Source organism: Epargyreus clarus, unplaced genomic scaffold (assembly GCF_041222505.1).
Source record: "Epargyreus clarus isolate Ecla_fem2 unplaced genomic scaffold, WU_Ecla_fem_2.2 ptg000003l, whole genome shotgun sequence".
NCBI classification, from domain to species: Eukaryota; Metazoa; Arthropoda; class Insecta; order Lepidoptera; family Hesperiidae; genus Epargyreus; species Epargyreus clarus.
In genome coordinates this window covers 8,552,938-8,579,213 of record NW_027332211.1, presented here as the reverse complement: position 1 = coordinate 8,579,213, position 26,276 = coordinate 8,552,938, and the positions used below count along the sequence as shown (strand labels likewise).

The window sequence follows — 26,276 nt, the reverse complement described above, 5'->3', positions numbered from 1 at the left end:
TATGGAAAATCAGGACACTGGGTATATATTTCTCTACGCATGCTTGTCGTAAACTCCAAACCACTATAAACGTTCGGCTCGATCACGGAACAATAAAATAGTTGTCCAGTGGGCCCGGTTAAAAACTATTGCAAATGCTTGCAGAACTACACAAACCTATTCAAACGCTCTATCCACACATTTGAATTCGTGGCGGTTTGGAAAGCATAATAACGTGGTTTAATGCTAACTTTTTACGCAGTGTGGATGTACTCTTATATGACCAGACACTGATATTATAGAACTCTTAACACATACAGCTATTTTTCACGTATAGTGAGGTAAGTGAGCCATTCTAACTCAGCCCGTAAAATAAAATAAGCCAAGATGTTCACCTAAATGTTCCACAAAGATAATGAAGCTAATTTGGGCAGCATAGTGGTCTATAGCTTTCTACCTGAGACAATAAGTGTGATCATAATCAGGAAGTACCATAAAAAAAAATATTAGAAGAAAATATTACAATTCGAAACAAAATGCGCATCATTCTGAGTTAAAAGCATTTAGCTCGTGTCCAGCGTGATTGGTGCTCAATGTCATCTGTAGTAGCGCATCCTCTTTGCAATTTCCGAGGTAAGTCGCCACTTCCTCTGTCTGTCGCGGCTCATTCATAAACTCTACATAACATCTTCATGCCATACAAATATTTATATCATCCCAAAGTGCACAACTATTGCGTTCTCTAAGACTTTTCTATTCAATATTTTTATGTAGGTATGTACCTATGTATAATATGCATTTCAGGGATAATCTATACTAATATTATAAAGAGTTTGTTTGTTTGATTGTAATGAATAGGCTCAAAAACTACTGGACCGATTTTAAAAATTCTTTCACCATTCGAAAGCCACATTATCCACGAGTAACATGGGCTATATTTTATATGGAATATATTTGATAAATAGATTTTGAGGCGGTACAAAGGTCAGCTAGTATAAAATATTTACATGAATCACTTTTGGTAAATCAATACTTGTGATAAAATGAGAGTATAAATTTCAACCTAAACTCTCATTTTATATAAACTTTATATACCTATACGCTCGTTGTGCATACTGTCTACTAGAATTGTCAAATCTATCTTTAGGAGGCAAACGTTGGATTGATTATTAATAATGGATGCTAGTTTAGCCTTACGTACTTAAATTAACTACAATGTTAGAGATTGTGGTTTTCTTGTTTAATATTCATTAACCATTAACATATTTTACGGGGTTACACAAAATTTAAAAACTAATAACTGTGGACTTATAGTATGGTTTGAAGTAATTATTAATACTCATACATACGTACGATCTTCTCTAATTCTTATCAGAACTGTGTGGTAACTTACTTTATCCACGCGTTTCTGGTTCCTCGAGTAACTGAAGCAGCCAGAATACCAACAATGCAGGGAAAATACTTAGTCTTAACATAGAGAACGACAGTTCATATACTAGTACTTAGATGTTATTTGTTTTGATGAAGCTGAAATTGTATCAAACATAAAATAGAATCCTTACAAAGAAAACATTGATCAGATAGAGTACCTTCGGATCGCTCTATTGCCAATTTGATAGAGATTAAAAATTAATAGCAATTAAACTTAATATACGTGTTTCCACAGTCAGGTCGATAAGAACTAGATATAACTAACTATAACTTTAGCAAACAATGAACAGTGTAGATAGGTACTCAAACAATTAGGCGGAATCTAGATTTAGTAGCACACTTCTGTCGGTCTGGTTTAAATACACTTTTTATTTACTCAGCACTGGCTGTCGTTTCAACTACCTACATTCTAATAATAGAATTTAATATTATAGATACCTACGTCGGATCGTTTATTTGATAGATTAATTTTAGTGGATGGAGGTAGAAGTGTTCAGAAGTGGTAGAAGCCTAGAAACCACTTACCCGCATGGCATTGGTACAGTATTGGTACCTACATGCCAACATATTTCCGTCGCATAGCTTTTTAATTTACATACCTAATTGTGATTGATACAAAATTTCAAAATTAATTTTACTTAGATATTTGCTTATAGATATTTGTCCCGGTGGCTACGTGTCATTTCGAAGCTATGTTTGTACTTTTTGTAATATAAATAAGTCAGTTGCTTTTAAAAATGGAATCATAGTGAATTAGCCGACGTGATTTAAAGTTTCCATGTCCCCAAAGATATATAACTACGCAAAATCAATCAACCCATCTTTACTCTTTAGACCTTAAGCCCTCTTTTGTAGAATAAACTCGTGCCCATCTCGTGCCAGAGACTTGGAGGGCTTACAAAGCCTAGATACTGTTTTATTGAAAAGTCAGGATAAGGCATTATATCTCGTTTTTTCAATGAAACAAGCGTCAACACTGAAAATCCGTTAAGTGGCAATGCTCGCGAAAGAGAAAAACGTATCTAAAAATAAATAAGTCATACATATTTAATGCATATTTTGACGGTGGTAGAACCCTTTGTGGTTCGACTTCCGGTTTGAAGGGTGTGGTAAGGGACACAGACTTTTTCGAGGCGTTCCAGCTTAGTCCTCAGGGGTAGCGGCGCATCTGTGGCCGACCTCAGGTGGGAATATCTAATCCTATCTGGGGTTGATTACAGATATCCAAGGGTGGCAGTAGCCACTTACCATCTGGTAGACTGTATGCTCGTCTGCTACTCCTATATTATAATAAAAAAAAATACGTGTGGCACTCGGAGACTGCCGCGGTAAAGCTATTGCATAGCATTTTTTATGCTATGAAAACGCTCGGAAGGAATTCCAGGAATACAATATATTCTTCCATAATCACCAACATTTACATTAATACATCTTTATCCACTATTTTATCATATCTCCATTATATAAGACATTGCAAATATCAGCTGACATTTCATAACTCCAAGCAAGACTGAACATTCTAAAATATAAAATAGATTTTTTTAATAAGTGACGTAAAGTATTAACAACCAGCAATATAAATGGATCAATGCGATGTGCCTGTAACATTTGGCCGAATGTTTGAGTCATGAAATGTCAGCTGATTTTGCAATGTCTTTTATAATGGAGATATGATAAAATAATAATGGATAAAGATGTATTAATGTAAATGTTGATGATTATGGAAGAATATATTGTATTTCTGGAATTCCTTCTGAGCGTTTTCATAGCTCTATAAAATATACTTCACGCAATTTTAAGATTTCCGCACGGATTATAAAAAAATGTGTATTACTGCCATCTGTTTTCAAGTTGACGAATTAAGGTGTTAGGAATTTTCGTTACGGAATTTCTCGATTCGGTCGCCGCGCTCAAGCCCGCGATAAAAGCTATGCAATAGCTTAAAAATGTATATTTTTGTATACATATGATATAGATATTAGGAGTAGGTATTCAAAGTGATAGTAGTTACTATCACCAGTAACCAGAATTATAACAAAGAGGATTTATAACAGAGTTCTCTAGTACTGATACATTTGTTTACACTGATTTCATAGAAGTTGCGCATTAGCGTAGAGTGGCTGATGTAACGTTATATAAATCGAACTTCTTATTATATAGGACTGCAGCCCTTAGTATAATCGTTATTTTTTTATAATAATATTGGAGTAGCAGACAAGCATGCAGTCCACCTGATGGAAAGTGGCTACTGCCGCCCATGGACATCTATAAATAACCCCAAAAAATTCACTTTCGGGAACTTCGCAGAAACAATTTCTATAATCAAAATGGGATCCTACTGTATTGAAATGATTTTCTATGTAGATACCTAATTGTTAACGATTATTTTTAATGCAAGCAATTTTTTTACGAAATCACCGCATGTTTTGTTATGCATAAAACCAATTATTTCTATTATGTAATCATTTAATTTTACCTCTGTACCATCATTGTTTTTGTATTCGTATTATTCTCGTATCGTAAATACCCTAAGTCATACAAAGGTTACTTAAATACAAACTTAGGACTATTTCGTGGTGTACTTAAAAATCAAATTTGTTCGTATTTTACCTACAGTTTTTACAATGACAAGGAAAATATACTCACAAATTATAATGCACTTTATGTAAATAAATATTAAACCACAGTACCGAAATATGAAAAGGTATGGGTATATCTGCCGTGTGGTATGAGTTTTAACTGCTATGCTTAAGTATGCATCACAGACTATTTATAAACTTTAGCTTATAAATATATGGAATCTATATGATTTTATATCCTTAAACTCAATCATCCAAGCCGTTTGTGGTCCATTGGACAATAATTTAAGGTGGTAGAACCCTTTGTGGTTCGACTCCGGCGGCACCACCGCCACACCTATTTCTACCTAATAAAAGCAGTGTTAGGCACTGCTGTATTCCGGTTTGAAGGGTGTGGCAAGGGAGACAGACTTTTCCGAGGCGTTCCAGCTTAGTCCTCAGGGGTAGCGGCGCATCTGTGGCCGCCCTTAGGTAGGAATATCTAATCCTATCTGGGGTTGATTACAGATGTCCATGAGCGGTAGTAGCCACTTAACATCAGGTGGACTGCATGCTCGTCTGCTACTCTTATGTAATAAAGAAAAAAAAATAGGTCCTAATTAGCTATTGCCAATATTGTGCCTAGTTAGGAATACCGGTCTCCCTCTGTCTTTTGATCATTAAATAACTTAATAAATTTTAGTATTTCTATGATCAAAACCAGGTAATTTGAATGACTAAATTAGTTTGTCTCTAGCGAAGTAAACAAACCATTATGCCACTGCTGCTTAAAAGGCTATAATTAAGAAAATTAAAAAAATAATACTGGTAAGGTAAAGACACTAAAAATACTTAATTTAAAGTCCCTCCCTGACCCAGTGGACTAATGAAGAAAAGCAGTAGGTATAGGCAGTAAAGATCTTTTCTTTCGGAGAACATTTCTATGAAATTGTTATAACAAATGAGCATGCAGTTCAGGTGACAATTAGACAGAGAAGTCTCGTCAACTCCGCATGGGTCTCCTCAAGGCTCAAAGTGAGAGGAGTTTGGCTATAGTCCACTGCGCTGGCCAAGTGCGATTTTGAAGCTTTCGCACACATTGAGACATCTCGGGCGTGCGAAGTTTCCTCATGATGTTTTCTTTTAGCGATTGAGTTTATTTATTTGTACATGTGTCACATACGGACAAAGTATGTATTTTGGACATGACACATATGTATTGCGTGACTTCATATTTTGTTGATATTTAGTGATGTAGGCTGAGGATGTTGTTTTATCCATAAATACAATAGGTTTATTAACAAGTAAACGTATGCTGCATTCAGATAACATTAATTAGCGATTGACCCAGTCAATGAATGAGCGATATCGAACAATTGATGGCGCAACGCAATAAGGGCCCTACTTAGTAGAGGCGATATCCTGTCGCTCAGAAGACGTTGTGGACTTCCAATAAATCGCCGGTCTGTTACCGACAGGGTTGCCAACTTAGTAATTCCCCTTAATGTTGGGAGAAAGTAGATAATTTTTGTTGAGGGCTTTAATTTTATCGCGGTGTTTAAGGATTTAATGATTTTTTCATATATTTCGCAAATAAAAGTAGTTTTTCTGTAAAAAAAAACGTTATGTATAAAAATATTGAAGTATAAATCAAAAAAAGATCATCATATTTTACGAAGATGTGGTTACAAAACCTCTAATTTGTTTTTGATTTTTAAATAATGGTGGCGATTTTGTTTTGCGTTTCACTGTAGGGGTAAATATTTTTCAAAGAGTTGGTAACCCTGGTAACCGATGCCAACACAACAACCTCAAGAATATTGACCTCTCAATGCACATTTTGACTCATTACAGTATCATCTGTATCTATACCAATACATGTACTTATTTATTTACTGTTACTAAAGTTACTTACTATCAGACCAATTTTCTACAGTATAATACAATATGCCTTTATACTCCGACACGCGTGGCACAATAGTAAGTTAAATAGTGGAAATAAGAACAAAAGCAGCGATGACTAAGTCGTTTTGTATAAGCAGGCACCTAGCCAATTCGCCCATTCCGCAGTCCGTCGTCTTGCCGCGCTAATAAATGAAACATCCGACATTATGAACGGGCCCGAAGGTGAAAGAAAGTTGCTGAAACCGGGGCGAATAAACTATGAATGTAGTGGCAACTGAAACGTGGATCGATATCATACCTGCACGGGTATGTTGGTCAATCTAACTTATTTTAGAGTTGGACCATACTTGATTACAAAATCTAATCACTTCTGTTCGTCGTTCAGCCCTAGGCAAGCAAAGTAAAAAATATAAGCCATTTAAGTCTAAAGAGGTACCTACTCAATTGCATGCGTGTTTTATTTCCACTAAAGATGTTACAACATAAAATTCTTATTCAAAATGAATGTCCAACAGTGTCTTTGTTGTGAAATAGTAATTAGTATACTATTATACAAGTTATTTGCTTTGTCATCGATTCTCTAATGCTTATTGACACAAATTCGTTGGATGGTTAGGTGTATTACGTAATATTTGTGCTTCTGTACGAATCACATACTTTAAAAATATACTCTGACTTCTTATACCAACATTAAAACAAACAATATATTCCAAAGTTTATTCGGCCTTCGTTTCTGAGTGACGCTGGTCTGATGCGACATCGTCATGTTAATTAGTTATACATAGAGGCACGCGATATAAGTTTGACGTCAGCTATACACACCAACCTATAAAATCTTTAATGGCCAGGCATGGGCGGCAAGGTTATGTATAATCGAACATGACTGAATCAGTTACCTGTAGGTAGGCAATAAAGACAGGTGATCTGCATAATGCGAATGCTGAAGAATTAATTTTAAATGAATTTGACGCATCGTTATTCATCAGTTCTTGAGTCAACAATGTAGTCGCGAGTTAAATAACCTTTGTAGAGCCCTCTATTAGTTATCTAAATTTTAGCAACAATACTCTACCAGCTCTACCTTTTCGCAAACCGGACATACATACCTTGATAACCGCACTTCAAAATTCTTTACTATAATTCTCTCAGTCAATTAAATTCTAATATCAAGTAGGCAGTTAAATCAACCGTTATAAAAACGCAGGCAGACCGCAGGTTAGCTAGTAATGAGTAACTAATTGGCCAGAGTAATTAAACTTGACGAAAAGAACTGGTTTGAAACTGTCATTTTATTAATATCAGGTGAATGTGCGTACTTTATTATTTATTCGTGTAACTAATATGCATCAAATGCAGCGGGACTTATCGTGTAGTGACGCTGCAGCAACGGGCCGGCGGGTGCGCCGCGGCGGAGCGGCGGGCTCGCGGGTAGTGTGCCTCCAGCCGCGAGCCGAGCGCCGCGACGCCGCGCGACCGTCCCTCGCCGCGAAAACAAACCCTACGCAATTATCTCCCGCGATAACGCGATTCAACGCTATCAGTTCGTGATAACTTACTAGTGTGATAACGGATAAAAAACGAAGTGGACGACGCCTGGAAAATTGTACTCGTACCTATTATGTAAAACTATTAAGGCAAATCACCTAAGGAGTAATAATGACTACCATGGCGGGGCCTCGCAAAACTGTCTCCGTTCACGACTACCCTGAACATCTCAACCCCTTCCATGAAGAGGACAACCACAATAAAATAAGATTTTGGACTATTGGCCGAAAACTCAGTCGGACCAATAGCATCAGCTTCTCCGGAATCAAAGACCTGAAGAACTCTTGGTAAGTTTTCTTTAACTACAGTTTAATTATTCCAAAGGCTAAAGTATGATAGAGGTTATGACGGAGATAATTATCTTAAGTAAATGTACGCTCTTCCACCGTTAATTATTTTGTCGTGTCAGTGTGGATTTAATCTATAAGGAGGTATAAGAAGTTATATATAATAAGGAAAATTGCACTTTATGTTCTTAGTTATTTAAACTAAAATAGATAAATGCAATAAGCAGTTATAGGCAGATGGATACAAGTATTTCTATATTAATGTTTTACGTCGACACAGACGTCTTTAATGTTTTTTCAGTAATAAATTTCGAATGTAACTGAATACTAAACTAAGATATGTCAGGGTAACATTCGCCTTGCAGAAGCAGAGTTAAGAGGTATATAGAATATACTTCAAGAATATTTATAGGTACTTACTTAAGTAGGTAGGTATATTAATACTGTAAGCGAAAACTTTGGATCGCTGTTTCGAATATTTCGTGCACGGCGGTGTGTGACAAAGTTAGTTAAAGCTCACATGGAAAAAAAGTCCTTAATGCGTAATATTATATGCTCATTATAACTATTTGTTAAAAATTATTAAATAAAATATGTTAAAACATACATTGTTATACATATTAGTAATGTTAATTAACTTAATAGTCAAATTGTAACAATGTCACCTGCGACTACAACATTATGTTAAAAACGAGTTATTACCTTAAAATATGGCTTAACCGTTAAACATATTTTGCCTATAATGGGTGTTTTCCAAATAACTCGAAAATTAAGGTAGACGAAAAAATCATAATAATCTTTATAATAGATAAAACTGCATTCAACTTATGTATCTAATCAAATATATAATATAATCTACTTATTGAATATATTAAAATTGAGAACAATTCATGTTATACTTCGGGTAATATAGAGTTTAGTAATTACGGTCGAATTTCGACCACCGCGATGGGATATTCAATATAAATATTTCATGTAAAATCTTATCCTTATTTAATTTATTCCGTCTATAAAAGATTCTGAAAGATGATTACCACATAGTAAGTCAAGTATATTACCCCACATTCATCTCAAAAGTCCTAAGACAAGTTGATATATTGGAATACATAATTGTATCTTGAAATTGCACCCGGAAGGTTTGTGGTCACTTTGCTAGCCGCAAAGTACATGCAGTATGCACAGTACCAAGTTTTCTCCTAAGTGGATTGTTTTGCCTTATAGTTACGTGGTTATTGCGAAACGCTTACCTAGAATTTTTAAATGCCATCGCCGTCACCTTCCCGCTTATCGTGAAATTTACACGTAATGTATGTATAAGGACTTCTAATCTGTCAGTTTTAAAAATGCTTCGTGAGATAATAAAGTTTTGACAAGTCAGGCAAGTAACAAACAAACTTTAAAAGTCTTAAATACAATCACAAGGACATAATTTGACGCTTTGGCTATACATAAGTATTTGGCAATGTTTACATTATATAGTCAATGCATAGTTATCAAAGGTGTGTGAACTCTACAGATTGGCACTTGATCAGTGTAGTGGACTATGCTAAAACTTTAATCATATTCAGTGCAGGTCCATGCCCAGTGAGGGTACAGTAATAGGCTTATAAATTTTATTTAAGTACGCTACTTAGAAATAATGTATTTTGTAGTAGACATCACATTATTATGTACCCCATGCCATTTACTTATATAATGTACCGGATTATATACACGTGTTACAGGATAATATTATTAATTATTTGATCATGATATTTTTCTCTATAACGCTTTTATCCCGCGAGATTATCAAATGTTACTGCTACCTGCTAAAGGTTAAATGTAAACACGTACCATATTTTGAGTTATTTACAGATCAACTTTGAGATCCGATTTCTTGATTGAAACATTTAGATGTACAAACCTTCCTACAATTACATAGTATGTATGATATCACCTGATTGGTAGTCAATTAATTGCTAAGAGCACTTAGATTTTAATTAACAAGTAGCCTAGTTTATTTTAGTGTCATAATAGGTATTAGACAAAATGCGCACAAGAGTAAGCCTTCATAATTAACTTTATATTCTTTATTGTTGAGTGCTTGCTGTGTATTATCTAACTAAATGAATCACTGTATGTATTGTGAAAGTCAATGTTAAGAGGGAAATTAACTGACCCCATCTTAAGGTAAAAGTTAATAAGATTTCTCTTAAGTATTAAGATTTCAGAAGTAGATAAGGTATAAACAACCAAACGTAACTAATTTTTAACTTTTCTTGATGTAGATCTCAGTGCATATTAAGATATCTGGATTACGTATTATATTCTTCAAAATATTAAGAAACTATATTACGTAATTAGATGCTATTAAGTGATTATATGATTATAAAGGCAGTGATAGCCTAGTGGTTAAGAAACTCGGCCTCTCGATCGAGGGGTCCGAGGTTCAAATCCCAGGCACGCACCTCTGATTTTTCAAAGTTATGTGCGTATTAGCAATTAATTATCACTTGCTACACGGTGAAGGAAAACATCGTGAGGAAACCTGCATATCTGAGAGATTTATAAAAAAAAAGTCTCAAAGGTATGTGAAGTCTACCAATACGCACTTGGCCAGCGGTGGACTATGGCCTAATCCTTCTCATTATGAGAGGAGACCCGTGCCCAGCAGTGGGACAGTAATGGGTTGATGATGATGATGATGAAGTGATTATATCAAAATCAAAGATTGTACAATGTGTGTATATAACCTTCTATCTACTTGTAGGTTTGTAGTGCTAACATAAAAAGTAAACTTATCAGTGATATCTGGATTTATTCTTATCATACGCTAATATTAGTTTTGCAGAAGGAGCAAGTCCTTCTGAGTTGACTTAAAATTATATTTGCCACGAATAGCGCAAGTAATTCAGGGGTGTCACGTGGGTATTTATATAGCTGATGTCACTTTGGTGATTTGTAAACAATGAAGAAACACATATTATTCAATACGTGATTAACATCCTATATCTTATCCTCCATTACCAAGAATGTGTTCATGCGAATATGAAGCTTGTGTGTTATGTTAATAATTGAAGTGAATTAGTACCACATTGTAAATACATATATGTATAGACATGTAAATAGTTACATACAGAGCATATTAGTAAGGATACGCGAAAAAATCATATAATAATGAATTGAATTTTCAATCATTTGATCGAAATCTGCTTTCGAAAACTCAAGTTGTGTTGGTGGATTTAGTACTAATTATTTTTACAGTTTGATTAATACATAATAAAATACTTAGGCTATTTTAAGGAAACCATGACCAGACAAATTTGGTACATATTTACTCGTATACGAGAACATGGGTATCATACAAACATTTGCTCTTGGTTCTGTCTAATTTAATGCGATGACTAATCTCCTGCATGCATATAAATAAAGTCCATCAAGATCGAGATCGTATCATAATGGATATTAATTTAATTATATCAATAACTTAAAAAGTAACTATAATACTCTATCAACCAACATTTACCTAAGTGCCTAAATTAAATAAGCATACGTAATACATAATACGTATTCAAAAGAATATACTTGTAGTATAGACGCGGTTCCGGATAAATCTTTCGAAAATTTAGAAATCGTACCCACTCAGTTACTTTTTTAATAGTTTCAACAGAATATATTTATTATACATTTTATTAAAATGGTAGAGACTTTGGATGTTGATAAGTATAGTGATACTATTTTAGTATCTGTTTTAGTCAAATTTGTATGGTTAAGATCATTTATTCTTAAAATTAATGTTACAATTCCCTTTATTATATTATTTTTTAATTAAAGCCCCCATACTTAATCACATTGTATATAATGTCAATTTATAAAAGATAATAATAATAAAATAAGAAGCAAAGCAATGATTTGGCAATAAACGTCATTATGTGTGTGCATTCATTTCTTTGTAAGAGAAATAGACGTATGCTATTGAAAACTTTCACGTTAAATATTATATCATTTATTAAAAGTATACGAACGTAACGCACAGAGGTATTATAAAATTGTGAATAATGAATAACAATAATGCAGCCGGTCTTCGCAAACACTCACAATTACCTCATTTGCGCTGAGTTTCTTTTCTTTCGATTGACCTACTAATGATTCGATACAGTTATGAAGTGTTTTGTTTTTATTGATACTTGCACTTGTTCTTTGTTTCAAGTTTCTATTTTCTAAATAATTAATTGGTAATATTTTAACTTTTTAACAGTGTCCAATTCAATTTGTAACAATTATTGAATTATAGTTTACCTATATTGAAATACCGGAACTCGAAAGTTACGGTATTTATTTCCTTCTTTTCGAAGAAGTAATGTGTTTTATGATGTTGTAAGCCCATGATATAAGAATTTACAATTTGCCGAATCAGGATCTTATAAGTCTGATTTTTAAGAAATAAACGTAAGAACTTACCTAATTAGAATAATTATATGTTTCGCCATACAGTGAAAAGAATTTCGCGGGAGAAGGATCATCATTTATTAAACGTAAAAACAAATCCGAAATAACGTCTGAATTATTATATTACTAATATCCACATAAATGCATACCTGCTTGCGAACCCATCATAAGTTCACAACCCTGAGATACCTACAATAATAAATCAGACGTTGTACTTTGATCTTAAATGAATCACAAGAACATTGAGATATTATTTATAATGTGGAAAATAACGCCATGATGGAAACATAATAACAAATAATTTTATTGAAAATTATTTTTAATTTAATTTTGAATTCTGATATATCTAGTCATACGACGAATGCAGCAAGTCATATTGTGCGGAGAAGTGTTAATGCCCTTTTCCTCTTCAATTTTTAAACGATTGAAAATAAAATAAATACCATAGTCTCATGAACACTATTTTATTTAAGATGCTGTTAAGTATCATGCCTTACGTAAATAATAAAATAACCGAATGAGTTAACTGTGACATTGTTTTTCCTGCTAAAATTTCTACCACCGGAGAAACCCAAATGTAGGCTACCTGCTTATTAACTTATACGTACATCTGGAGGCACGGCAGTGCCTCCGCAAGTCGAACAAAAAAAATTAAAAAAGCTCATAATTATCGGAATTGACACAACGTCTCAGCCTCAACCAAAAGTTCCTTTTCAAATAAAAATAACTCCATTTATATTCTTAATTGAGAATCAATACCTGACGCCAGACGGACGATTCAAAATTAATGTTCATTGATATCGTATGAAAAAGTTACAAACACAGGCAAGCCGTGGTAGCAACATGAGGCTAAATTATTTAATGGACGTGCCTTGGCACTAGTCCAAGATTTCATTACAAAATTGCCTTAATATTGCTCGTGCATGTAAATATTAAAACCAAACAGGCAGTCTCTAAAGCAGTTTATGACAAGATATTAAATTAAATAGTTTTGCTTCCAGAACGCACAAAAAGACGTGTTTATATTTTGAGTATAATTAACAAAGATAATATGTAACATTCTTTAGCTGGGAAATATGTAACAATCGATGATAAAATTCCTATGAAAATCTAAAATGAGGCCATCAAAGGCTAGTCTCTAAACCACGTTAAATGGATTGTTTCTTAAGTTACCTAAAACTTCGGTACTTTCCATTGGAGTACTTAGTGTAATAGATATAATTCACTTTTCACACTATACATTCATACCTACATATGAAAAAAAAAAAAAACGTTTTCTACACTCACAGCCCCACACTAGGATTCCCTGTGTCGTGGGTGCTATGGACACACACAGAGACAAATAGACAAACACCCAGACCCAGAAACAGAAATCTAAATTCATCATTTAGAAATCTGTCTGACCGGGGATCGAACCCGGGACCCTCTGCGTGTCAGACCGGCATGGTTACCGCTCCGCCACGCGGGTCGTGAAATGACCTACATACTTAGGAGTAAGTACTATGAGACTTGCTTACATTTTGTTGTTTTGTATTAAAATTCATTCGAATAGATTAACATAAAATTACGGGTAATAATTACCGTTTGAAAAACAGTCGACAAAAAACGAGCAGGCCCGGCCTAAAGCACTAGTCATTTTGCTGAATTTATAATAAGACTGTCTAATTGCGCATTAAAAATTAGGAACGGTTTTAATAGCGAAAGCTAAATCCAGACTTAAATTTATTTACGTTACGTACGTTGTAGCTACATTCTATTTGCTTTTCCTGTTCGTTTTTTTTTTTCTTTTTATGTTAGGTATGTTATGCCAGTAGGTATTAAATTGACTACAAGGTATATGAAATCATAAAAATAATACTTAAATAAAATTAAAAATGTAATCAGACATTGCGTCGCCTATAATTTTATAGAGGAAAAAAAGATTTACTTTAGATTAAAGGGAAAAGAAGAACATTTCAATATTTATGCTACGATTGTATACAACGCATTTTCGATAATTTTATTAAAGCTCTCTGAATGTTATCATAGCCTTCCAATAATAGCATATAAATAAAAAATGCAACTTTAGATAGCTAAGTGTCTAATTACACGTATTTCCTAAAGTCACTTTATAACCAAATCAATCCAATTACTTTTCAAGAACATTCAGTTTATAACAGCTCTACAATCACAGCTGGCAGGTACAATGTCACTTGAAAAAAATAATTAGCTATCCGAAACACTAATCAATCGTTGTCGTGTTTTATATTTCTTATCTGTTATTCGATAGTGTATTTGATAAATTAGATTAGGTGTATACAGATGATAAAGCATTATAAATAAAATACAATATAGTGCCACCAACTTATCTGTTCAGTTGACAGGGTCGCTAGTGCAGCGTCCAATGTTACCATATAATTATATTTGCCTACTGAAGAGGGAGCTCAACAACTTTGAGACCTATGATTTTTACTAGATAAAATATGTAAAAAATATTTAAAAAGATAAATAACCTTCGTAAACATCCTAAAAAAAAAGAATTAGGTTAATAATGTCAAATTTTAATTCTTAAATGATATTCTAGGACAGGAAAAATAAAAAGTCCAGAATTATTAACTATAATTATGTATATTTTATAAAAATAAAATTTATATTTTATAAAAATAATTATGGTCATGATCTCTAACTTCGAGGGGCTCCACACCAGACATCCCTGAGCGAAATAATGACGATGCGCCTGAGGTGCCTGTGCCAAGTGATTTACATAATTCGTCATCAGAGTCACTTGAATCGCTTTCGCTATCACTATGCAACTTAATAATGAATGGTTCTTCTAAATATCCATCATTGTTCCTGTATTTTTCTTCAATTCTTTTTACGTGGTGACAATGGTTTTTCCACTCTTCTTTTGTTATTTTATCGAATGCATTCTGAATTAACTGGGGCATTTCAGCACTAGATTTACCAACATTTCGCTCAGCGACATTTCTCTTCATTGAACTCCAAACCATCTCGATTGGGTTCAAATCACAGTGGTATGGCGGTAACCTGAGAACAGAATGGCCATGACTTTTTAATAGATTATCTATTTCATATTCAGGAGCTGGTTTATTACGCTTTATTAATTCTTGCAGTTGAGGTTTCGTCATTTGCTCAGAAAATTCTATATTTCTCTCCCTCAGCCACAATTGCATGACAGCCTTAGTGTGGTTTGAATTGGGACATTTATTAACACAAATGCTGTGATAGGGGGCATTGTCCATCACTATAAGAGTATGCTTATGCAGGTTCGGCAGCAATTTCTTAATAGTCCATCTTTTAAAATTATCATTATTCATTTCATCATGGTAGTCACCGCTCTTAGTGTTTGATTTAAACACAAGAAGAGCATTCTCTACAAAACCTTCTTCGCCTCCTGCATGAACTATAATCCACCTATTCCCTTTTGATACTGGCTCCAAATCACCTTCAACATCTGGGCCTTGCCAACATTTGTCAGTTGAGTGAGATGAGTGTATATAGGTCTCATCTAAATAAACGACGGGTTTTTTTTCTCCAGACTCATTCTCACGAATTTTTTGTAAGTATGCAGCCCTCCACGCAGTTATGTCATTACGCTCACATAGCACTTTTCTATTTGTTTTAGTTTTTTTAAAACGAAATCCTATTTTATGCAGCAGTTTTCTAAGTGTTTCACGTTTTGCAGAGAAATCAATTTCTTCTCTAAGTATGTTTAATAATTTTGGTATAGTCGGAATTTCTTTCCTAAATGAATAAAATTCATGAATTTTTCTCCGTATGACGCCAATGTCAAAATCATCAATGTCCAATTTTCCTGTTTTTCTTTCTCTATTCTTACCGGGAGTAGATAGTTTGACATTACTTTCTTCAGCTTTTTTCTTTTCATTCATGAGCTTGTAAACAAATCGTTCGCTTACTCCTGTAGCAAAAATATAAATACATGAAGTATAAAAAAACATTTACTACCAAAAATACTCAGTGACACTTTAACTAAGTAAAATAAAATAACTGAAATATTTACGCGGGACTTTCTATTAATTAACTATCAACACTTCATAGCAACACTAACCTGTCGCAGCTGCGACGCGTTCTGTCACTTTCTCAAACGGTATTTTCGGAGCGAGCAGGCGTTTTTCTTCCCTCATGAAATCTAAAACCTTTAAAATAATGACCCGTGCATCACTTTTGAGAGGCTTAGGCATTTTTAATCACTTATTACAATTATATTCGAATCGAAAAACAAAGAGCACTCACACTTCAAAGCATTGACAGCGGAATGACATTTCAAAATGGCGGTCGGCTTTGTTTTAGTTCCAGATTTGTCTACTGAACAGAAAAGTTGGTGGCACTATACATACGTAGAGTTTTGAAAGAAATATTTTTTGTTACATTTTTCTTAGGACCCCTGTTGACTTTTTTTTTTTCATAGTTTAACCTAACGATTAGGCAGACGTGCTGCCTGATGGAAAGTAGTCATGTCAACGCCGCCTATGGACATTTGCAACACCAGAGGAGTCGCCAATGCATCGCCGGCTTTGTATGAGAGCTCTTTTTGCACCTTTTTTGAAGAGCCCCATGTCATGACTAATAGGGATCATACATTTTATTTAGAATATATTACACATTTTATTTATTTTAGTGAATAAATATATTAAAATTTGACCGTAAATGAATACTTACGTATTTCCGGGAAAAAATTACATGTTACTTATTATATTAATTTTAAAAGTATTTTAAACTGTTTTGACGGGGCACATTTAAAAGTTACAAACCGATTTTTTTTTTATAATTTTAACCAAAGATTAAAAATTGGTTTTGCAACTTTTCAGAGGAAGCCGCATTGTTCCAATTATTAAGAGGTTGTGCTGTAGTAGATTATAGGTATTCAAAGAGAAAACTATCAATATTTTTATAACAAACATAAAACAAAATAAAGGCAGTCATAACAATGTATCAGCATAAATGCGCAGATCCTAGAAACTAATTTAGTGTAACCTTCGCAAGGGATGAAGCTGGATACGCTTTCAATTTATTGTCGCTTATTAATATTGTCATCTGCAATTCTACGGTAACACAATACTGTCGGCTTGGATCCTCGTTGATACCTACGATCCGACTGGCCGGCGCGAGTAGACTTATTGTGACTAAATGCTTCTGAACCAAAGTTCACACAAAGAATAATGTGGTACCCACTTGAAGCGTGAAAGATTTATACAATAGTGAATACGAGACTTGTTTGTATTATGTTCATATTTAAAAAATAATTTCCGTTTGGTTGTTCTGAGCTTTGGGAAATTATAAGTAAGATAATTGTTCGAAATTAGGGCATTCCATCCGGGGATCCCAAGTTCATACCGCCAACTGGTACTCCTAATTTTCGAAGCATGTGCGTACTCATAAATAATTATCACTTGCTTTAGCACTAAAGGAAAATATCACAAATAAACCCTTGGGAACTCAAAAAAAGTACGCAAAAGTAAGTGAAGTCTACAAGCACTTGGCCAGTCCGACAGCCTATGGCCTAAGCCTGTCAATGTGTTGAAAACCATAGGAAATAATCTAACCAATCTTTTCTAGAACAGCACTTTTGAAACAGATCAATTATAAGCATTGAGTTTCGAAAAAGACACAATTATCTATGTATGCAAGACCGTGCTAACGACCTTTTAACGTTTTAACGTGTGCATTTATTTCATTAGTAAAATTCAGTTATAAATACTCAACCGTAACAATGGGTAATAAAATTATTATATTTAAAAGTTTCCATTAATTAATAAATTTATAAAATTACATGTAGGTACCTACTTACACAATTATACTTACGGCGACTTCTACAGTTTATTAAAAAATACATTGTGCAAAACTTCCTCATTTAGACGTAATGAGATAAAAATATAAATATGATAAATGGCAGGTGTTTTTATTTTTTTGGTAGACTTCAAAATTGACCTAACGTTAGGAGTTTTTGAAAACTATAAGGGAATAATTAATGTTTCATGTTTCATAATTCCTAAGATCAATGTAGAGACGAATGTAGAGACGTAAAAAGAGTTTAATTTTATCAATCAAACGTGGATATTTGTCGATAATTTTAGTAGAGTTTCTTCTAAGCTGGTTTGTCGTTATCTAATGCATGCATATATAATGATGTGTGCATTGCATTAGTTACAAAATAACACAATCGCTTTGTACATTCTTGAGACTGACGAACCTAGGTTTGGATACCTAAATTAAAGGGTTCTTAAGGTTTTTAAAGGTTCTTAAGGCTCTTAGAGGTTAAATTAAGTAATTTTAAAACCTTTAAGAGCAGGGACATATTACCTAATGTACACAAAATACCATATGCTACGGCGGAGAGATAATGAGTAGGTAAATATAGCACACAAATGTACTGTTGTTCTTGAACAATGACATCACAAAAGATAAAGTGGATTAAGTGAGTCATGTTGAACGAAATTCATGTTCGAAATCATGAAACATTTTCCAAGTGTGTAAGTGGGTCACGCAGGTATACTTATACATCATTGTTTGGTTAGAGCAGCAGTGGCATCCATCCACTCATTATCGCCACCTATATTTCGAAGGTCCCAACCTCGTAGGATATTAGAGCATTAAATTCGTAAAACTGTACGAGATGGCTACTCCGAATATTAGGTACGTGACTACAATGGAAATATGTGATCATTTTAGGTGGATAACATGTCAGGTAATGGTCACTGGCAGTGATAGCCTGTGATTCGAATCCCTGGCGTGAACATCTGAAGCGTCAAAGTTATGTGCATATTAAAAATATTAGAAGCATAAGAAATAAAAGCCCGAAAGTTCTTAAGTTTTCAATGCCTTTCAAGAGGGTGTCAAACCTAATATTAATCCTAAACCACACTTACTGTGCCGTATCCAGCAGTAAGACAGTAATGAGTTAACGACAAATGGTTAGGTTAGGTTAGGTTACCTATCAACTATCACTAATCACACTATGTGAATTCTGTGTACGCTAAGTAGGTAAGTAGCGATACAGAAACGTCTATTGCCACTTTAAAACAGACCATGCGTATTGTTTGGCATCGAAGCAGATAATACGATCAAATGAAATCATGACAATCACTTTTACTTGCAAATAAGGCATTTGAATGCTGGATTTATAGATCAATTACACTACACTAATTTATTTTTCTTTTGTATTGTTATTTTGATAATCATGCTGTGTTTTATATAACGATACAAATGCAGTCGGTACTGCAATTAGGTAACTACAAGTTTCAGAATTTCTAAACAAGTTGATTAATTTGTGGATACCTCATTTTTTTCCTTCCGACATTGTCAGTTTTGTTGTTTTCATTGCATATATATATTACCCACTTATGATTTAACACAAAAAATACCTGCCTTAACTACAATATCATTATGTAGTGTTCTTAAAACGTCCTTCAGTAAAAGACCTTTGTTTATAAGTAATAAACATAAATTGGTTTATGTTCGATACAAGGGTCGCAAGGCGCTCAGATGGTTCAAGAGCAGGTCAAATCCCGTTTTATCTGCATGTCTGACCTAGAGGATTTAATGTCATACCTACGCTTGCACATTGTTTACAAAACCTGCTATCGCACAACTCAAGTAGGGCAAATAAAATGGTTAACTGCCTTAACTCAACACGTGTGCATGTGCGTACATCGGCATTGTCTTCTGTGCGCTTAATTGTATGTGTATGCATTTGTATGTTGTTATAAGGTTATTGATAAAACAATTCTGCTTACCATCTGACTAAAGATTTGAGATTTTTGCACATTTGTCCATTACCACACTGATATCAATTTTGGCCACTGGCTCTCGAACCCTATCGAATCCGTCACACAATTATTTTTTTTACCTTCTGTATATACGAGTATCACATATTAACTACGTTTTGAATTTACACAAGAGTTTGAAAAATGTTTACTAGGGTAGTTTATAATAGCCAAGCAGGCTATTATAAACTACCCCAGTGTAAATTCGTACTTCGTACGCACTACCTACTTCACATTCTAAAAAGTTTGTTCCAACATTTTTATCGCTACCCTCAATACAATTATCCTTTGTTTCATATAATGTACCACTTACATTTAAATAGTGAATAATTCGCTTTATGTAATAAAAATGGCTCTAATATTTGTCAAGGATAGAACTACTATACATTAATGCAGATTTATGTACCTACCTACGTTGACACTAAGCAGAGACTAGCATAGAAACATATTTTATGATCCTACGCGTGTACCTAGGTATGTGATGTTAATTTTTAGATAACAAAAAATACCTTTACCTAAACTAAATATTGAAAGAGAAACATGTTTTGTCATTTTTACTATTATTCATAAATAATGATCCTTACCGATGAGCTTTCTGGCTATGCTATACCTAAATGAACGCACACGTTTTTCGATTTTTACGGATAGGTACCTACCTTATTATGCAGAGGAGGAAAAAAAATTTTATTAGTAAAAGTTGACCATGTTATTTGTATTTTTATGTAATCACAAACTATCAAGTAATGATACATGAGCTACGTCTAATGTTAACCTGTACAAAATCAGAGTCAGAAATTTTTAAAAACGTTTTGTTTTTAGTTAGCATCGGGCATGCACAGTATTGCACAGTATGGAAAAGGCATTTGGAAGTCTGAGATTTTTTTACAGCTTTTTAAACTTGTTTTACTATGAAGTACTTGTACTAACCTAACCACAAACCACACGTACCATGTTTTAAGACCAAGCGTGACAACCAAGTAAGGGTAGGCGTGCGAGCTGGCCGCTCATCCGTCCATCCGTCACGGTACAATTGCGGCCGCTCAAGTGGAATCAAGTGCACTAAACTTCCATTACTTTTGTCAGTATTGCGCCTACAGACATCCGTTACCCGACTGTGAGAGCCGAGAACTCCTGTTGCGTACAATGGAAATTGGATTGCCGAACATAATAGCCTTATTTATTCTTTGATGGGCTGGGAGCCCAGTTTAAAATATCGTCCATAAAGTATACGGATAGAGATAAGTCATGTCATGACTAATATATGACGCACTGATTGATGCGAATTATGCTTGAACTAGAAGCCCGACCCAGCTCTGATTCTATTTAAGTGTAAGTGCACTCGAGTTATTACAGACTGCTCTTTGTTTAGCTAAGTTATGAATACGTCATGAAGACAGAAAGGTTATCATTTCTAGGTACATGTAGACATGAATAAAGTTGACGTGTCTCTGATTTCAATATATCTATTAACTATTTTCTAACGTTATTTTAACGCATACGATGTCTGTATTTCGGTGCAGTTTTGAAAAGTTTGAACTTAGCGAAAATGAAACAATGCAGATGGTAACGTGGAAATATTACCTATACCTATACGTGTGGTATATTATGCAGTATTACGTAACGCGTAATATATACCTATAACTCACTTAAAGTTAAAAGAGAAATCGTCAAATAAATTGTTAATGTTTGTTTCCAGGTCCTTGCGATCGTTCATGAAGAAAGGCAAGAAGAGAGAACAACCGGCAACACAAACGCAAAGTACAACACACAACAACAGTAAGCCGTCTAACCACCAATCTAATGGAGACAGCCCTGTTGTGTTTAGAAGAGCTATGCAATGTAAGTGTGAATTAGTGAATTTAATCATTTTACATATTCGTCGTCAATCCATTCTTGTTCCTCTGTTGGACACGAGTCTCGTCTCAGAGTCAAATTAATTAGCCCATAGTCATCACGCCAAATGCAAATTCTTAGAGTTCACATACATTTGAGAACGATTTTATTTTTCCAACGTTTCTCAGGCGTGTAGTCAGGTGTAGGTTTTCTCACGATGATTTCCTTCACCGTTATAACAAGTAATGAAATTCTAAAGAAATACATAATGTAGGTACATATATTAAAATTTTGATAGAGGGGGTGAAACAAATTTGGTTTCAATGGAAACAATCGTCACCTACAACTTGCTTACCGACAGTGACATTGATTAGAACCTCCGCGTAATTATAATTATTGACTCTGAGCTTAGAATATAGAATAAAATATTTTTTAATGTAGCTGCAATGAATAATAATAAGATACTCATATTAATCACTATGCTGCAGCCAATGTAGGTAATATCTATAACTGATGGATAAAAGATAGATCTTACTAGAATCTCATGACAACTTATCTACCTGCCCAAGCATGCTCTTCAAACCAGAACACATCAGCACACAGACATACTGTTGTCCAAAAATCTTAAGAGCTATACGGAAAATTCTACTAAAATCATTTAAGTCAAGAGTTATGTTGTATTTATAATGTTAACCATTGTTTTTAATTTATCCTCAAAATAGGTATATTATTATGAAAATGTTTAAATGCGTTTCTAATATTATTTTTTATCATATTTTTTTCAAGTTCTACGTAGTTGTCGGCATATGATACGACGCTTTTACCATCTGAAACCCGCAATAGATAAGTATAGCGATCATGTCAGCCGTGACTAAAACTTAATAGTTTTACTAAATAGTTAAAAATGGACCTAATGTAGAACCTTGCTGCACTCCTGATATGTTGTTTTAGTTGGACCACATAACTTTCTAGGCTATTTTAGGGCTACCCTATTACTTGTAGTACACATAATTATTAATAGAATTATTTGCCAATAATATTATGTAAAAATATATATACCTAATTATCGTTTAAAATCACTTATACGACTAAATATAAAACAGTACCTATAACTGTGATTCAACTAGATATAATTAGTTTACCTTTAAATAGAGCTAGTAGAAGCTATCTTGTTTATTATCAATTAAAAGGAAAAACGTGTTATATTTCAGACTCTTCAATGTCTCGTAGTACGGCGCCGGTGGGCGTGGCCGACCGTTACGTGTACGGGGGTTCCGTCACGCCGCTTCCACGATCGCGGTTCCAGGAGAGACTTCGCAGTTCTCACCAAGATATCAACATATCCAAGTAAGTGTTGGGCCAAATTATGATAGACGTGTCTGTGGTTTAATTGTATCGGAATTAACGTCGCAAATTCTTCGGACATAATTATAGCATTGTGTAGGACTAGTGTTCTCATTTAAAAAGCAAGACAAACTTAGGCGTTCCAACGTAGTCCTCTGTTCTATTTTGGGTTTTGAAAAGATGTCCACGGTCAGTGATCAATCGAGATCAAATGGTTTGCAAGACTTCACGTTCCTTCAGTTACAGCACAGCGGAAGTAATAAAACGTATTTATGGTTAACTGCTGGAATTCGCACAGGTGTCTCGCAAAGAAACCTACCGTGGCCAACACACTTATCGAAAATATTAACTGACTGAAGGCTTACAAAAATGTTTAAAAACTATTACCTATCATAATAACGTGCACTGAAGATGCACTCAACAAAACACTTCATTGGCGCCAGTAACTAGTTACTTATCCAAAGACCACGTTCGTTGTAGATACTTTAGCTTGATAAATGTTTTATTTATGTTGTGTTATATTATGTGCAAGCATTCATAAATAAATCCATGAACATAATTTACGCTTTATTGTAATAGTTCCTTATTTTCTACTTGTATTATAATGTTCATTTATTTTACGGTTTATTATTTCCAGTGTCACGCCTCGAATGGCCCGAAGTGACATAATGGGTTCTCGTCTTAGCATGGAAAGCACGAATCCCTTCGACGAAGAATGCCCTGTTCCGCCGGTACGAGCGTCACGGCGTAAGAAAAAGCGCGCTGCACCTCTTCCTCCGTTGGCCTCAGTAGACGCTACGGAATCAGTAGACACTATACCACAAGTCACGGTAGGTTTAATTTACTGTGATTTAATATTGTTAAATAAAACCGCAATAAAAACTATGTAAACCTAGAAGCCAACTATAGGAATCTATATTTTTCTAGTAATCACGCCGTTACTAGCTTGATGTTGATGCATAAATTATAATAAAGTTATAGAGGTTTTTTTTTTTATAGGTTAAGAATGGTGGCTTGGAGCTACGAATAACTGAATCTGAAGGCGCACCAACGACTAAAGTAGACGCTGATGAAGACTTAGATGAATTAAATTTAAAAATTGAACTCAAAATTACTGAAGACGAAGATATAAAAAGCGAAGCCGTCAAAATTGAAGATAGAACCGTAAAAACCGTGGAAGAAGAAGCTATCAAAGTCGAGGATAAGGTTAAAGACAATACAGAAACGCATCCCCCTGAAAATAATACAACAACCGCTGAGGTCTCCGTCTCTTCTCAGAAACCAGATAAAACTGAAGAACTTAATGATGACAATCAGTCTACAGTTGTAAGTACTACCGAAGTTGTAAAAAATACAGGATCTAAGGACGACGGGTTCACTAAAGAGTCATTCCCTAAAGTGGATATAGCGAAATACAGAAGAAATTCTAGTGTAAACGAAGATGACATCAGATTACGTCGTGGGAATTTAGAAGATTTCCATTCACTTTCAAACAAGAGAAGCAAGAGTCTAACAAATACATTCGATGGCAGCTATGTAGCATACGATATCAATTTAAACGAGAATAATGTAGACATTAACAGTAATGAGGAACCGCAAAAAGTTACATGCAAAATTTACGATGATGTAAGAAAAAGGAGTATTGATAACTCGATTTCCAGCACGGAGAAAGAATTTATGGAAATCGATATGGCTACGAGAGAATTGGAAAGAGAAATCAGTAAATTGAATTCAGCTCTGATTGAAGATGACATATTGATTGAGGAACGGCCTTCTGTATCTGTATCTGAAATCAGGCAGAAGTTTAATAATGCAAATGAAGCATCATCGCCAAATCCGATACCAAAGCCTAGAAGAAGCCATTATGGTGATTCACCAGTGAACGGAAATATTAAGACCTAAGTAAAGTATACATTACGGAAATTTAAATTTTATAGAAGTGGAAAATTGTAACAAGATATAAATATATAAATTAACGCGTCCATATTTATGAAACCATAAAAGAAGGTTAAAAGATAACTAGATCTCAAAATTTATATGTAGTTCTTAAGGACGGGAACATGCAATATTTATATGTCTTAATTTTAATGTCTATCTTGAAGCAAATAATGCCACCACTATTGAAATGAAGGCACCTTCTAAAGATTTAACATAGGGTTTTTCCATAGAATATTTTATAAGCGCATACTTACGTAAGTAATTCGAATCCCTAACTATTATCCATTCATCCATCATTCATTAATCTACTATTATCATGAGGAAGCTTGACTAGGATTATATCGATAAATCAACTAATATCGATTTATACCACTTTTTGCACCAAGATAAAAAATAAAATCTTATTTTCATAGTAAAAATGTCAATTATTCACCTAAAATAATTAAATTTGAACGATGTAACGTTTTTTACTAGTTACGCTTTCTTGTGCATAGATTTTGTTAAAATACTTCCAGATTTTATTTTATTTATGGTTAAATAAATATATAGAAGCAAATCACAATAGGTATGAACCTTTCGTTAAAATATGTATGCAATTAAATGGTACTACTTTAGTAATTGCCATAATTAATGAGTTGTAATATTATGGTGTTACACATGTGATAAATAAATAAGTCGTGTATATTATATCTAAATTATTCCTATAACTTTTAATGTAAGAGCATTTACCTTTAAAACAACATAATATCTTTTTAAAGTTTAAAAAATACGTATATCGTTTTATTACGTTATCTGTCCGTAATTTTATATTAATTTACCATATTTGACGAAACTAAAATATAAACTTCATCGAACAAGAAGATCACTTTCAAGTTATTTTCTTGTCACAGTACTAATTTTATAAACAAAATTTACCGATTTTTACAATTGTATTTCAAAATGAGGTCTTACAAAACCACATTTAAACTAATTTTACTCTATAAATTTTACCTTTTCCATTTGATAAAAACCATTTTATAATTTGTTTGAAGGTTGGTTTTTCGTTTTGTATGTAACACATTATTATTATTATTTTTTAATCTAGTAAGTGCTCTTCATTCTATAAGGTAAGTGATTGAGTCATAATAAAATGTACAAGATTCCTATTTAAATACTTACCACATTTTGGATATAAATTGTTTGTTAATCGTTTGTTTAATATATAAATTATTATTATTTAACATGTGATTTTATTTACCCAAAAC

General features: G+C 33.8%; 2 protein-coding genes across 5 annotated transcripts; one reads left to right on the top strand and one right to left on the bottom strand.

Annotated features, from left to right (window-relative positions):
• The first annotated feature begins 5,869 nt into the window (after positions 1-5,869).
• Positions 5,870-26,252, top strand: LOC140752583 (uncharacterized). Of its 4 annotated transcripts, XM_073086926.1 has the most exons (7): positions 5,873-6,179; positions 7,230-7,705; positions 21,614-21,756; positions 22,537-22,594; positions 22,963-23,097; positions 23,732-23,924; positions 24,094-26,252. In XM_073086926.1, exons 2-7 carry the CDS (start codon positions 7,530-7,532, stop codon positions 24,994-24,996), a joined length of 1,608 nt encoding a protein of 535 aa, XP_072943027.1. In that variant the 5' UTR covers positions 5,873-6,179; positions 7,230-7,529; the 3' UTR covers positions 24,997-26,252. The 4 variants fall into 4 exon arrangements, with proteins under 4 accessions (XP_072943053.1, XP_072943027.1, XP_072943036.1 ...); XM_073086952.1 differs by lacking the exon at positions 7,230-7,705 and having other exon boundaries at positions 5,870-6,179; XM_073086935.1 differs by lacking the exon at positions 22,537-22,594 and having other exon boundaries at positions 5,881-6,179; positions 22,962-23,097.
• Positions 14,460-16,390, bottom strand: LOC140752564 (uncharacterized). Its single transcript, XM_073086906.1, has 2 exons — positions 16,203-16,390; positions 14,460-16,052 (listed from the first exon to the last, which is right to left on the bottom strand). Exons 1-2 carry the CDS (start codon positions 16,333-16,335, stop codon positions 14,761-14,763), a joined length of 1,425 nt encoding a protein of 474 aa, XP_072943007.1. The 5' UTR covers positions 16,336-16,390; the 3' UTR covers positions 14,460-14,760.
• Positions 26,253-26,276: the final 24 nt, after the last annotated feature.